This window comes from Psammomys obesus, unplaced genomic scaffold (assembly GCF_907164565.1).
Source record: "Psammomys obesus unplaced genomic scaffold, mPsaObe1.curated_primary_1811, whole genome shotgun sequence".
Taxonomy (NCBI): Eukaryota; Metazoa; Chordata; class Mammalia; order Rodentia; family Muridae; genus Psammomys; species Psammomys obesus.
The window spans coordinates 5,564,399-5,578,535 of NW_026588368.1; the positions used below are offsets into that span (position 1 = coordinate 5,564,399).

The 14,137-nt window shown below is 41.3% G+C and overlaps 1 protein-coding gene across 1 annotated transcript in view; it reads left to right on the forward strand.

Annotated features, from left to right (window-relative positions):
- LOC129674300 (chromatin remodeling regulator CECR2) overlaps nucleotides 1–14,137 on the forward strand; it is a 101,130-nt gene that overhangs the window by 48,802 nt on the left and 38,191 nt on the right. Inside the window, exons 2-3 of the mRNA XM_055604208.1 lie at nucleotides 7,811–7,905; nucleotides 13,408–13,591. Of these exons, the coding sequence (XP_055460183.1) occupies nucleotides 7,811–7,905; nucleotides 13,408–13,591 (279 nt within the window). The remainder of the gene's footprint in view (nucleotides 1–7,810; nucleotides 7,906–13,407; nucleotides 13,592–14,137) is intronic.

A 14,137-nucleotide genomic window follows, 5' to 3' on the forward strand; every position in this document is an offset into this window, starting at 1 on the left:
TATCACCAGTATCTCCCTCCCCAAGGGCAGGGTTGGATAAACACTAGCAGGTTCTTTATCCTGCGATTTTGCACTATTGATAGCACAAAGTTATCCCCTTTGGATTCTGATAATCTTTTTTCAAACAGAACTCATACTGTAGGGGTTAATTAGCTTTAATGTTCTGTCTTTGTAACAAGATTCTAAGATAACACAACTTAAAGGGAGAAGGTTTATTTTGGCCAATGGTATTTGGCCCTGTTGCTTTATGCTTATGGTGTCACATAAATCACATCAGGGGCACCTACCTGGGAACTGTACCACTGGGCAACTGGAAGCAAAGAGAGTCAAGAAGCGCTTAGATTTCAGTATTTTCTTCTCGAGCATGCATGCAACAACCTAGTTCATTTCTTCCCAGTTGGCCTTAACTTCTCAAGGCTCTACTTACCTCCTGCTGGACCTCAGAGCAGCCGCCAACACACAGACAGGCACTGTAGACCCTGATGTGAGTACTCCTTGTAGTTGTAGTTATACTTACTTTCTTAATCTGTTGTATCTTTTTATTTCTTTTCTACATTGGATTAGCCTTTAGCCAAGACTTTTAGAAAAACTGCTTTCCAATGGCTACTTTTAAAACTTGTAGTGTTTTACCGTTTGTTTTGGCAAACGGTAGGCACTGGGCTGTATCAAGTATTGAAGCATAGGCTATTACTAATTTTAAAAAAAAGCTTTAACATTTCTTAGGTGTGGCCTATAATTTTCCTTGCTTGTTTGGGGTCTGCTTGCTGATTTGAGAGTTTTCACAAGTCTGTGTTCATCTCCATATCAGCATTCTGATTGTCCCTCTGTGCGTATCTATCACTCGGAATTGAAAATATTTATCACTTGTCTCCTGTTCTGGATCCCTTGCTACATAGATGGTAGTGGGTAGTTCTCTTTCTTTCTCTTTCTAGCTTGCTTGCTTGCTCACTTTATTTGTTTGTTTGTGTGTGTGTGTGTACATGGATTTGTACACAAGGTGTTTGTGCAAGAAGGCCAGAAGAGGATGATAGGTATTTTTCACCGATGAAATGAACCGATTCAGGCCAAATTAAATTATGAAGGCAGGTTTATTGGGGCCAGTTCTTGTGTGGGTTAATTGGTCCAAAGGAACAGGGCCAGGGAAGTTACCATGGAGGCAGGGAGACAGGAGAGGGAGGAAGAAAGAAAGAGTGTGCACATACAGAGAGAGAGGGGAGAGAGGTTACTGCAATGTTTGGGTTATGTAGTGAAGAGCCTCTGGGTGAGAGGAAGCCCATCCTCCGGGCTGGAAAGAAAGTTCCTGTAGGGACTGAGGGAATCTGGCAGAAGCTAGAGACCAGGTCTGTTATGTTAAATAGGCACCTCAGCTGCTTGTCCCAGATCTGAATCTCAACAGAGGGCATCTGGCCTCACCCATCACTCTTCATGCAAGCTTTATGCACCCCCTTCCCCCCCCCCAAAAAAAAAAGCCTACTAGGGTTACAAGTTGTGTGGCCAAATAGCACCCAGTTTTTTCCATGGCAGCAGGGATCAGGAGTGTGGAGTAAGCACTCTCACCCCCTGAACCACTTTTCTAGCCTTTATGTATTTATTGATCAATATTACAACTTACTTAAATTTTAATTGGTGTTTTTTTCCTACCTGCACTTGTAAAATGCTGTTGACTCTGCTTCTGAGGTTGTCCCTTCTTTCAGCATAGCATCCCACCCCTTCTTCCTAGTACAGTAGGTCCTGCCAATCATGTCAGCATTAATCTTTTAGGTTTGATAATTTTTTCCTTCAAAAGCCAAATGCCTTTAAAAAAAAATGTGTATGTGTTTATCGATATTAAGGTATGTACACAAGAGGGCAGGAACCCACCAAAGCCAGAGGAAAGCATCATAGAGCTGCCCATGAGCTTCTCAGCGCAGGTTCTGAGAACCCATCTCAGGCCTTCAGCAAGTGCATTTTATGCTGTTAACTTCTGAACCATCTCTCCAGCCCCAAGCCACTGTTTCATAGCTAAGCCCTTCTAGTATGTACAAGTAGATACTAGTATGTATCTACTAGATAGTATGTACAATCCTAGGTTTCATTTCCAAACTATTCCCTCTAAATGCCCACCTGCCTCACCACCACCACTCCGCCCTCCAAAAAAAAAAAGGGGGGGGGGAAAGAAAGTCAAACAAAAGTCTTTGGGTCCCGGTTGAGGACAGAAAAGGCAGATAGTTTCTGATGCCTGGGCTGTCATTGAAGTACTTCCGAAAGTAGTTCTCTCACAGCCTCCTGCTTCAGCTTTACATTTTATGCAGGTATCTAATTAGGAACACCCTCTCAGCAGCAAGCGCCGACTGTAAAAACAAAAAGGCCAAGTAAAACTGTTCAGACAGTAAAAACAAAAAGGCCAAGTAAAACTGTTCAGGAAGTTTGCCATTTTTACCTGATGGGTTCCTTCATCATGCCCATGGATGGTGGAACCCAGATGCCACGTATCTCCTAATCAGAAAGCTTTGACTTGAATCATAAAATCTAGACAACCCATCCTGGTTCTTGGTATCAGAAGTTGGGTATGGCTAGTCAGGCACCTGTTTTTCCAGATTTCTGTGTGGCCATGCTTGCCCAGTGTGCTAGCCTCCTAGAACAAGGCAGATGGAAAACTTTCTGGCCTCTTAGTACTTAAGATAGTACTCAAGATCCATGGAGCTTCAGGAATTTCCTGCTCCTTCCTGCCCTCCTCCTTCTCTTGCAACCCTGAAATATCACATAGTTACAGAAGGTCGTACTCTAAGTTTACATCTGTTTGTTGGTGTAGTTAATGCTTTCCAGTGAAATTGGTACTTTACAGTTGCATTCAGCTTTTAGATCCATTCTGTTTCTTGGGAAGTTGAAAAAAAAAAAAACGACTACAAGTAAAGCAGCAAAACAGACCTTTGGAAATACATAGAATATTAGCTGCTTGGCCAACTAAACGTGTTTATAAGTGGCTTCTGGTCCCTGAGCATTATAGGCACTCTATCTGATTTATACTTTGTAGTCTAAATTGGCGTGCCACTTGCCTTTGGGATTAAATTAATTTATACCAAGTGAGAAAGCATCAGCTGTCAAAGTCAAGGGTGCCTTCTGGAGACCGGTGTGCTATTTTTTTTCTTCCAGCATCCTGAGCTTGCACTCCAGGTGTTCTCTCTTGGACAGCAGCTGGGAGAGCCCTCCACGGGGCCGGCTGAGCCTCTGCTTTGTCAGAAGTGGGTCTGCTCCCACACAGAAGCAGAGCTGACCCAGATCCTACTCCATCCTTGGTCCTATGCATATTAGGAGGATTTTAGCTCTAAAAAAGCAAATGCAACAAACAAGATATATTCTTTTTAGTGTTTTTCTTTATTTATTTCCTTTGTCTCTACTGAACTCAAAGCATTATTGTGATTGGTTGGCAATTATGCAAATCTGTGATCTTTGTCCTTACTTGGAAGTAGAAGGAAATTTTTCTATCACCTCTTAGTAAGATTAAAGAAAAAAAAATTCAAGGAACAGAAGGAACATAACAGACAAGAGAAAATATCAGTGTTTAAGTGAAGGCATTTAGGTAAATATGTCATAAAGGAATTTAGTAATACATACCCTCTCGTTAGAGTGTCTATATAGTCACAAATTTATGTTTGTTAAGCAAGCAGGACTTTAGAAATAAAGTTAAGAATACTTTTCTATAAGGGTGCTAAGCACCTCTTTGTGTTTCCTTCCATTACCCAGGAATGAGGGCTGTCCCTTGCTCAGCCTGAGCTCTACCCCAATAGCCACTGCATGGTGGAAAGATTTGTTCTCCAGGGCAGGGAAAGTGGGGGACATTGATCAGGCTTTTCACTAATGAGCTGTGACGCCAGCTGCAAGAGGGGCAAATCCTGTTACTCTCTTCACCTACTCTGAAGCTGCAGAGTGGATGAGAACAAGGTTCCCTTCTTTCTCTCTGCTGATCTGCTCTTTCCTTTCTCTTCCTCTTCTGCCCCTGAGCATCTTGGCAAAGGTCAGATTTTGGTGCTCACAGTTCATTGCACACAGTGAAAGGGAGATACAAAAGAGTAGGAGAGAAAGTGAGAAAAGAAAAAGAAAGGTTGAGGTGGAGATCTTTAGGAGGCTCCCTTGCTGCCTTAGCCTTAAGACTTAAGCTCCAGGTTGAAGACTTAAACAATAAAGCTTTGAATAACCTGGATTCCCAATTCTTTGTAGGCAGCTTTATTAGAGCGTGAATGTAGAGGGGCTGTAGGAATTTAAATTTCTATTCAAAATTTGGTGAATTTTAAAGAAGATACTTTTATTTCTCTCTTTAGTGTTTGTTCACACTGTCGTAAGGAGGATGACCCAGAGTTTCTACAATATGTGCCAGGCTGTATCGCACCATCTTAGCACAATAGTCCTTGGAGGTAGACACATTTAAAGTGAACAACGCGGTATACTCCTTAATAGAAAAAATATTTTAAATTGTGGCGACAGATTTTAAAATTGAATATTAAAATAATGATTTCCGCATTAACCATTTGTTTTAGGTACACAGTTCAGTAGTACGTTGCTGCTAGCCATTTGGGCGCACATTCTAACAGTGCTAGGTACATTCACAATATGAAATACATGCCTAGAACCTTTTCTGTCCGAGATCATTAAACTCTACCTTTAAACTGATGTGGAAAAAGCAAACCAAGGCAGTTCTTTTCTTCAGGATTAAAATGGCTTCTCTGTTCTTTTGGTTGGTGGTGCTATTCTCCTACAACACTCCACTACAGAATGAGATAAAGTCATGTTTCAGGGTCTTGTCTTTGGTTCATTTATTGGTACAAACTGCTGGGACTCACCATTACCTGTTGGAGAGGGATAAAGTAACTAATTTAAAATTTCTGCCTTTTATGGGGTTGGGAGACAGGTTATTAGCATGTAGGTGTGTCTATCTCTGCCTCCAGGTGTTGGCATTGGAGGTGTGGACCACAGAACCTAGTTTCAGAAACTCTTGACCTAGCATTCTCTGTGAAAAGGACTAGTAATAGAAGTGGGTCTTAAAAGGCTCCAAGTACAGGTGTGGGAATACATATCTCAGTGGTGAGCACTTGTCAATAATCAAGGCCATCCCCAGCACAGAAGAGCAGGGCTTGAGTCCGGTGTGTTTGAGTCACTGTGTAGACAAGGGGCCATAGTAAATCCCATAGAAGTGTGTGTTATGGTATGTTAGTGTAGCTATGACATGTTGGGAATAGGACCACAAAGTGGCCGTCCTCTGAAAATTGTTGTAAACGTAAAAGACAGGGTCTTGAACACGACCTCATTACAGAGAGGCGGCCGAGTATCTCTTTTAAAGAGTGCAGTTTATTGTTCACACATCACACCTCAGGTAAAAGGAAACGGCTCACAGCAAGTGAATCTTAACCTAGCAGCCTGGCTTTACGTGATTCCACCATATCTAGATAGATCACTCATGGGAGTTGGGTAGAGGTGGCACAAATTATCTGGTGCACAGCAAGCAACCATGTCCCACATTCACAGGTGGGAAAAGTACTGTGGGTGTTGGCTCCACAGCAAATGCTCCTCCAGAGCACAGTTCCTTCCTTTAGAGCTACAGAAGCTAGCTGGTCATGACCTTAGTTGTGCTTATCTAGGTCAACCAGACATTCAGCATTCCCCTGGGTCAGATGCAGGAGTGCCTAGTGCCCACGCAGCCTCTAGAAGGGTCCTTTGTTGCTTTGTGTGGTTCTTGTGATGTACTGGGGCATGTTGTAGGCCAGCACCCACTGAGTTGCCTGCAACGTGGTCTTTTATACCCTTCAAATGTTTGTCTCCTCCCTGCAGATGTCCGTGCTTCTGATTGTGTGGGCTGATGGCTCCCCCGGGTGTTACTGGATACACACAGGTGCTTGGTTCTAGTGTCAGGATGCTGAGCAGAAGTGCCTCCATTTTTGTTATGATTATGTGTGGGTGTGCATATGAAGAGAGAGGACAACTTCACGTGGGCTTTGGAGATGGAATTCAGGTCACCAGGCTTGGGCAGCAATGCCTTTACCCTCTGAACCATCTTGCCAGCCCCATTGAGCCTTTCTAAAATAGAGAATGTTAATAAAGAAGAGGGAGTTTTGTTTGCCCAGGAATACTTGGCTGGTAACTAGATTTTTTTCACCTTCACTCTGTCATTGATTTACCGACTTGGAAAAGTCATTCTTTGTTACTGATTTTAAAAATAATATTACTATTGTAACCCAAGTTGGCCTTGAATGTTTTATTCTGTTCAAGTACTGAGATTGCAGATGTTGAGAGAATTGAAGTGAATGACCTATTCACTAGCTTAAGCATCCCCAGAGATGACTTCCTATTAAATAAATGGCCTGTGGCTTTTTTGCTTCCAGGACTTAGCTACTGTTAGAACAACTGGCCATTTACTTTGGAATCTTGTTCCTAGACCAGGTTTAAACTGTGAGCCTTTTGTTTTTGTTGTTGGTAGTGGTGGTTTGTTTTGGGTTTTATTTATTTTAGAGTCTCAAGTAGCCTATCACACTTTGAGAATTAAGACTTCCAATTTTAGAACAAACGAATGAATGAATGAATGAATGAATGGAGCGATTCATTAGATTGCATAAAACTTGATTATTTCTCTGTTCTAGAAACAGACTGTCCACTTGAATGTGCATATAGATACATATAAGTGGTGCCATCAGAAATCACATGGCATGCTTTTGAGATAAGTGCCCAAAAGTTGTTAGGTTTTGGTTTTTTTCCCCATGGATTCTAGATCTAGTAAGCTAGCAAGTTGTAAGCAGACTCTTGGAAGTCTTTTTTTTTTTTAATGCAGGTAAATTTACATTGTAAAAATTAATGACTTATGAATATATCCCATCACTTCAGAGAGTATTCTTGTATTGGAGGGTTGAAAAGAGAAAAAAGATTACTGATGTTTTCCACTGCTACTTTTTGCTCATTGGCTCGTCTCTTAAATCTCTAAATTCTGTGTGAAGATCAGCTGTCTTCTGTAGCTTCCACCTGAACGTTGAGGGCAAGTAAATTAAAACTATTAACAGTCATTCCATGTTTCTTTCCAGATGACGTAAGAATAATCTTTTTCTAGCAATCTGTTTTCACACTTATGTAGGTAGAGCCACACTTCATTTCTCCCAGTGCTGCTTCATTCAAAACGAAGTGGGTTTTTTTGTTTTTGTTTTTGTTTTGTTTTGTTTTTTTAATGGTTCATTAAAGCTGTTGAAGGTGGACTAATAGTACTGTCAAGTAAATGAAGACTAACTGATAATCAATTGTATGGTGCTTCGTTGTCATTTAAATATAAAGTAAAGGACTAAGAAAGTGACTCATTCTGTAAAGTGCTTTGCTAAGCAAGCATAAGGACCTGAGTTTGAATCTCCAGGACCCATGTTAACAAGTCAGTTGTTGAGATACTTGTCCGCAACCCTAGGGCTGGAGAGACAGGGATCAGGTCCACTCCAGCAATCTCCAGTTTAAGAGATACCTTGTCTCAAAATAAAGTGGAGAAGCGCAACACACACACTCAAACTAACACACATAGTGGCATGATTTTTAGAAAGTTCTTTGATTATATAAGCAACATCAATTTCATAAAAAGAAATATGCTTATATATTTCTTCTACTGTGAAGGATGCAGATAAAAGGTGACGGGGGCTAGTAAGATGCAATGGAAGAAATAAACTAGAATGCTAAATGCTCTCTGTCTTTCTGACGTGGACAATAGACACGGGAACAAGGCTGCTAATCATTTTGTTGTTTGCAGTCTGGCGATGCTGAGCAGGGACAGCGCATTTAAACAAATCTCTGATCTGTTTCTATCTCCTCTTAGGAGTTGGAGGCAGCTCTTCACAGAGATGATGTGGAATTTATCAGTGATCTGATTGCCTGCCTGCTTCAGGGCTGTTATCAGCGAAGGGACATCACGTGAGTAATCCTGCTGTTATTATTTCTTGTATAGGGAACCCATTAACCTGTTGTCAGGGAGCTCCACTCTCCTGTGACAAGAACCCAGCATTGCCAGTACACAACAGTGTAGACTCTATATACAAATGCATTCCCAGTCTTTACGTTTGCTTGTTCTTTACTATAATTCTTGAGTTTATTTTATGTTTACAAAACAAATGTCATCTCGTTAGCTACTTTAAGTGTCTCTTTCTTTCTCTCTGTCTCTCTCTTTCTTTCTTTCCTTTCTTTCTTATTTTGGCCTGCAATACCGGCAAAATATTGCCTAACAAATTAAAATCTAGTTTCACTGCATTCCTGTGGCTTGCATGACTTCTGTTGTTCCTGTAACTAGTATAGTAACAGAATTAACTTGTAGTCTCTGGGTTCTGTAATGCCAAGTTGACAGCTCTCTGGAACTATTGAGATGTATAGTTTGGGAGTAGATGCTATCTCCATACACAAGTACAGAACTCTCTGATCAGAAGCTCTTTTCTTCACTTTGTTTTGAGACTGGGTCTCTCTATGTTGCTCAGGCTGGGGTAGAACTCCTGAGCTTGGAAGGTCTTCCTGCTTAAACTGGACTGTAGACATGGATCATCAGCTTGCCTTTGATTTGGTCCAAGTTGAAACAAAATAGGGCAAACTCAACCCAAAGGCCAATTACCCTGTGTTGTAGGCTTTGGGCACTTTGAAGCTATGTAGGAGTTCAGTTTATACTTTTCAAATAGTTAAACATGACTGGAGAGGTGGCTCAGTGCTTAAGAACACATACTACTTTTAAAGTTTGCAAGTTTGATGACATACAACTGTCTAGCTCCCAAGACTGAGGCCTTCTTGCCTCTATGGGCGTGTACTCAGACCTCCACATATGCCAACATAAATACATAATTTGAAAATATGATAGATTATTTTTTAATTTAAAAAATAGTGCATCACCATTTTGTTGTCATGAATCCAGTGTGCTGGTCTGGTAGGCTAGATCAGTGTGAATGTGTAGGGTAACTTTATATTGGCTGGGGGAGGTGGACAGTGTTGTTGTTATTCAGGGTATTGGTCTGCGAGGTACTGGCCTGGCCTTGAACTTGATAAGTAGCCAAAGCTGGCCCTGAAGGTCCTGCCTTTACCCCTCTAGTTTAGGCGAGGAGCAGAGTGCTACAATTCCCAGGTGGTGATGGCAGCACACACCTTTAATCCCAGCACTTGGGAGGCAGGGGTCTCCGTATCTCTGTGAGCTCAAGGCTAGCCCCGTCTACAGAGGAAGTTCCAGGAAAGTCAGGGAGAGCTACACAGAGAAACCCTATCTTGAAGAAAAAAAACAAAGAGCGCTGGAATGGTAGACTTTGACACCACCCCTAGTTTTGTCATCCTGGATGCAGTGTTCTGACTTCATGTCAGCCTGCATGGCAGGTAGATTTTAGTGATAGTAACAAATGTGCTAGATGGACTTCTGGGTGAAATTTTGTAGACACTGGTAAGCTGAAGGTTTAATTCTTTGAGGGAATGAGTGACATCATTAGCTCATGTATGGAAGTCTGGTTTGCTCTGTCTCAGATACTCTTGCAAAATTTTCCTTTCAGGAAGTGTGGTAGGGACCAGCTCTTGTGCCCTGGCCATGCTAAGCACATTCTCTCCCTTATTTAACTGCTAGCCCTAAAAACACCTGTTACTTTCTCCATATGGTTTATATGTTTAAGAGAGATGCTTTATGCTTGTATGTATGATGCCTATTTTGAGTAAAGTATATGTGTAATAGTATTTTAAACTTCATACTTAATGGAGTGTTAGGTTGTGTGTTAGTTTGGTCAAAGATATTAAAATGAACATTACCACTAACACCACCACCGCCACCAGTGTCTCCCTCTGGCACAGGCTGACCTCAGACTTGTGGTCAGCCCACCTGCCATTGCTTCCCAAGTGGTGGGAGTGGAGTCAAGCTTTATCACTTCTGGTAGCATCCATTCATTTTTAAGCTCACTTGTAATCACATTTACATGGTTTGACACTTTTATATCTACAGTTATGTTTATTATAACGTTTTTTGTAACCATCTTTTCTCTAAATGTGATTTGATTGATGGATAATCCAGCCCCTTAGGTAGGCATTTGTCTAACTTTTTAACTGTGGTAAGCGCGTTACAATGAGTAGCTTTATACTAAGTTCACTAGGTATTCAACTCTTATCTCTTTACTCTTACTTCTAGAAGTTCACTCTGTTGAAAGAATTGCCCAGTTAAGATTTTGTTAATGGGATTGCAGTTATGTCTTGCTTTTTAAAGAGGACTAGATTTTTTTTTCCCAGAGGACTTAGGTTTGCTTCCCAACTGTCTATAACTCCCAATTTTAGAACATCTGGTGCTCTCCTAGCTTCCTTTGGCTCTAGGCATGCAGTTGGTGCAGAGGCACGCAGGTAAAACACAAACACACATACATAAAAAGTAAACAAAATGTTTCTATAAAGATTGTTGGCAAATCAGCAGACTGCCCACCATAGAAATGACTCTTCATCTTTGAACTGATGTGGAAACTGAGGTAATTTTTCTTCGCTCTGAACATGATGCCCTTTAGATCTGTTAATGGAGACTAGTAGGTTTTCTCCTCTGAAATGAGTCAGTTCAAGTCAGATTAAAGCATAAAGGCAGGTTTATTGGGTAAAAGTCTTAGGCATGTTCACTGATCCCAAGGAAGGAGGCCAGGGAAGTTGCCATGGGGAGGGAGACAGAGAGTTGGGGGAGGAGAAAGAGAGATAGCTTGGGTACACAGGGAGAGGAGAGGAGAGACCAAAATATCTGTATTCTATAGGGAAGAGCTTCTGGGGGAGGGGAAGCCCAGCCTCTGGGCTGGAGAATACTGGGCAGAGGGTTGGGCATGCCACACAACTGCAGCAGGTCAGGACTGAAGGGCACTGGAAGAACCTGGGGGCCTGGTCTGGTTTGGTATGTTCTACATGCTCCTTAGCTGCTGTCCTTGGTCTGAAACCCAACAGGGACTAAGCAGGACTCTTCACTGCCTCTCTTAGAGCCCTGACACTACAGTTACAACGGTGTTCTTCCTTTGTTTACCCTTTAAACTAAGCTCTAAAATAATATACTTAAAAACAACCAATCTTACCTTTAAGGCTGTTTACAAAACAAATCAAAATCTAGTTATCAGCTCAGGCCAAGGTGGGTCATAGTTTCAGGGTCCTTTTCAGAGTCACATAAAGCCCAGGCTGGACTCCACCTGGCTGTGCAGGATGATTGGAATTTGAGTGCTGGGATGACATGTGCACCACTATGCCCAGAGTGTTTGTGGTACTGGAAATTGAGTCAGTGACTCTTAGCTACATCCCATTTCTGATACGGTAATTTCTCTAACAACTGAACTATACTGATAGTGATGTGTGTCTAAAATTACAAACTTTTTTTTTTAGCATCTCTAATTTTTAGCATTACTGTATTCAACTATTGATGAGCATAAATATTTATTTACTTTGAGGTAACTGCAGAATATATGACATGATGTGAAAATAGCTGATTTCTACTGGAGAAAAATACACCATCCTACATTGCTGTTGTTTATTGCCTGCATTCATACCTTCTTGAATTGTATCTCTGTATTAGAAGGTTTTCCATCCTAAGGTTAACTATAATTTAGAGTTAACGTAGCCATGCAAAGTACTTAAGTTACCATCTAGTACTTTGTCTACCCCAGCCTAAGTTACCATCTAGTACTTTGTCTACCCCAGCCTCCCACCCCAGAGGAAGAAAGTGAGCTAGAGTATGCCTGGGTAGCCTCTGACTCACCATAATCCTTCCGCCTCATCCTCTTGAGTCCTAGATTATAGCCATGAACTATTATGCTTAGAAGTTTATTTCTGTAACTGAGGAAATTACAGCAAAACAGATGTTCATAGACCCATGTGATCCAGTGCCCTCCCCCTCATGTTTGTTGTAGTCTGTCATCTAAGCTGAACTTTCTGAAGACCACAGTGGAGCTTAAGACTCTTCAGTCTAATCCTTTCTGTCAGAGAGAGAGTAGTAAAGCTTTATTTCAAAAGTTTTCAGGTCACATCTTTAATTGTCCAGGAGTTCAAGTCCAGCCTTCTGCCTCAGGACGAGGGAGGGTGTTCAGGAGTTTGTTTATTGCTAACTAAAAGTGTTGTTTTAAAACTTGAGGGTATAGCTCAGTGATAGAGTACTCAGCTAGTATGTTGGAGCCTTGGGATTTGATCTCTGTTACCTAAAGAGATGAAAAAAAAAAAAAGGTTCTTCAAAGGATTGTGGGTGGTTGTTGAGCTGTGAGGATAGCCCATGTAATAATCCTCTCAAGTCCTTGATAATGATAGAACCTACTCCCAAGTAGGAGAGGTATGGCAGACCTGTGGTCTCTGGCTCTCTACAATTTAGCTTTGGCATTGGAGTCAGCAGCTGTAGTGCCCGCTCCCCAGCAGCTAATCACATAAATAAAGTTTGCAAATAAAGCACTCTTCAGAAGCATTACCCACGATTTCGTCTTGTAAATATAAAATGAGGAATACTGGGATACATACATGCATACGCAAAATTTATGAAGCAAACCAGCACAGTACTTAAGAGAATCAGGAAGAGGAACATCAGAGATGAGTTCACAAAGTAGCATGCAAGAGAATGGTCTTGTCCTTGCCGGGTCATCAAAGTTGCCTGGAGAGTTGTCCTGGGATTCCCCGTGTTTAGGAGCAGGTGTGCTGCCCTGCTGCTCCTGGCCACACATGCAGTACCGCCTGAGTGCTGCCCCCGGTTTACTATTTTGTAGACTTGATGCACACCCAATTTCTTTAGTGTGTTTTAGTTTTGGGTATTCTGTTATTTCCTTTCTCAGTACAAAATGTCAGTAACATGTTCCTTCCAGTGTTTTCTGATTCTCTTCCGGATCACTCCCGAATCACTCTTCTAGTTATATAAAGTACTTGCCCCATTAAGTACATATTTTAAGGATATGGCATGAGCAATTCCTCTCTCAGTTTCTCATTTCTTTCTGCATTGGGAAGGAGACTAGAATAACTGAGTACTAGACTGAAAATAACTTCTGTTCAGAGCAAAGATAGTAGATCATACCATGTCCTGAGCAGTAGTATATCTAAAAATTCTTACTGTAATGATACCTGACAACTGGTTTCTTTTGCTTGGTTTTGGTTTTTCAAGACAGGTTTTCTGTGTACCTTTGCCTATCCCGATAGAAAGGGAGAACAACTCCCACAGGTGTTCCCTGACCCTCACATATGCCATATGGACATGAACACACATAGTAGTTAAGTTTACTGTTGTTTTGTTGTTTGGGGGGCTATTAAGACAAGGTCTCTCTACGTAGTCCTAGCTGTCCTGGAACTTACTAGACTAGGCTGGCCTTGAACTTGGAGAAATCCACCTGCCTGTCAGTTTCCTCTGCTCATTTTCTGATTTTTTGTTTGTTTGTTTTGTTTTGTTTTTTAATTAATGTATTTTTGTGTTTGGGACCATTTAATTAGGCCTCAGACATTCCACAGCTACCTAGAAGACATTATTAACTACCGTTGGGAGCTTGAAGAAGGAAAGCCCAATCCTCTGAGGGAATCCAGTTTCCAGGACCTTCCTCTGCGAACTCGGGTGGAGATCCTGCATCGCCTCTGTGATTACCGGCTAGATGCAGATGATGTCTTTGATCTTCTCAAGGTACCTCTCAAGCAAGCTCTTCTGAGTGAAATCTGAAAGTATGGAGAAATAAGAATTTAACTTGTACACAGTAGTCTTTAGGCTTTTAATTGATAATGACCTATTGTACAGCCATTCTCATGTGGCCAAAAGATCGCAAGCCATGCAGGTGTATGGCTTTTGAATTTATTTCTTTTATTTTCCTGAACCCTACTTCAGACAGGAGAACCTACTTGTAGTTCTGTCTTCACACAACAGTGAATTTGCCACTGAATTTTCTTCAATAATTAAAATAACAGTAAACATGAAACTATATTTTTTTGTACACATTACAATTTAAAAACAAAAATACGGGCTGGAGAGATAGCTCAGAGGTTAAGAGCACTGGCTGGTCTTCTGAAGGTCCTGAATTCAGTTCTCAGGAGCCACATGGTGGCTCATAACCATCTATAATGAGATCTGCTGCCCTCTTCTGATGTGTAGGCATATATGCAGTTCAGAATGATGTATAAATAGTAAGTGAACATTTTTTTAAAAAAATACATTGAAGAAAGGTGTGGACATTTC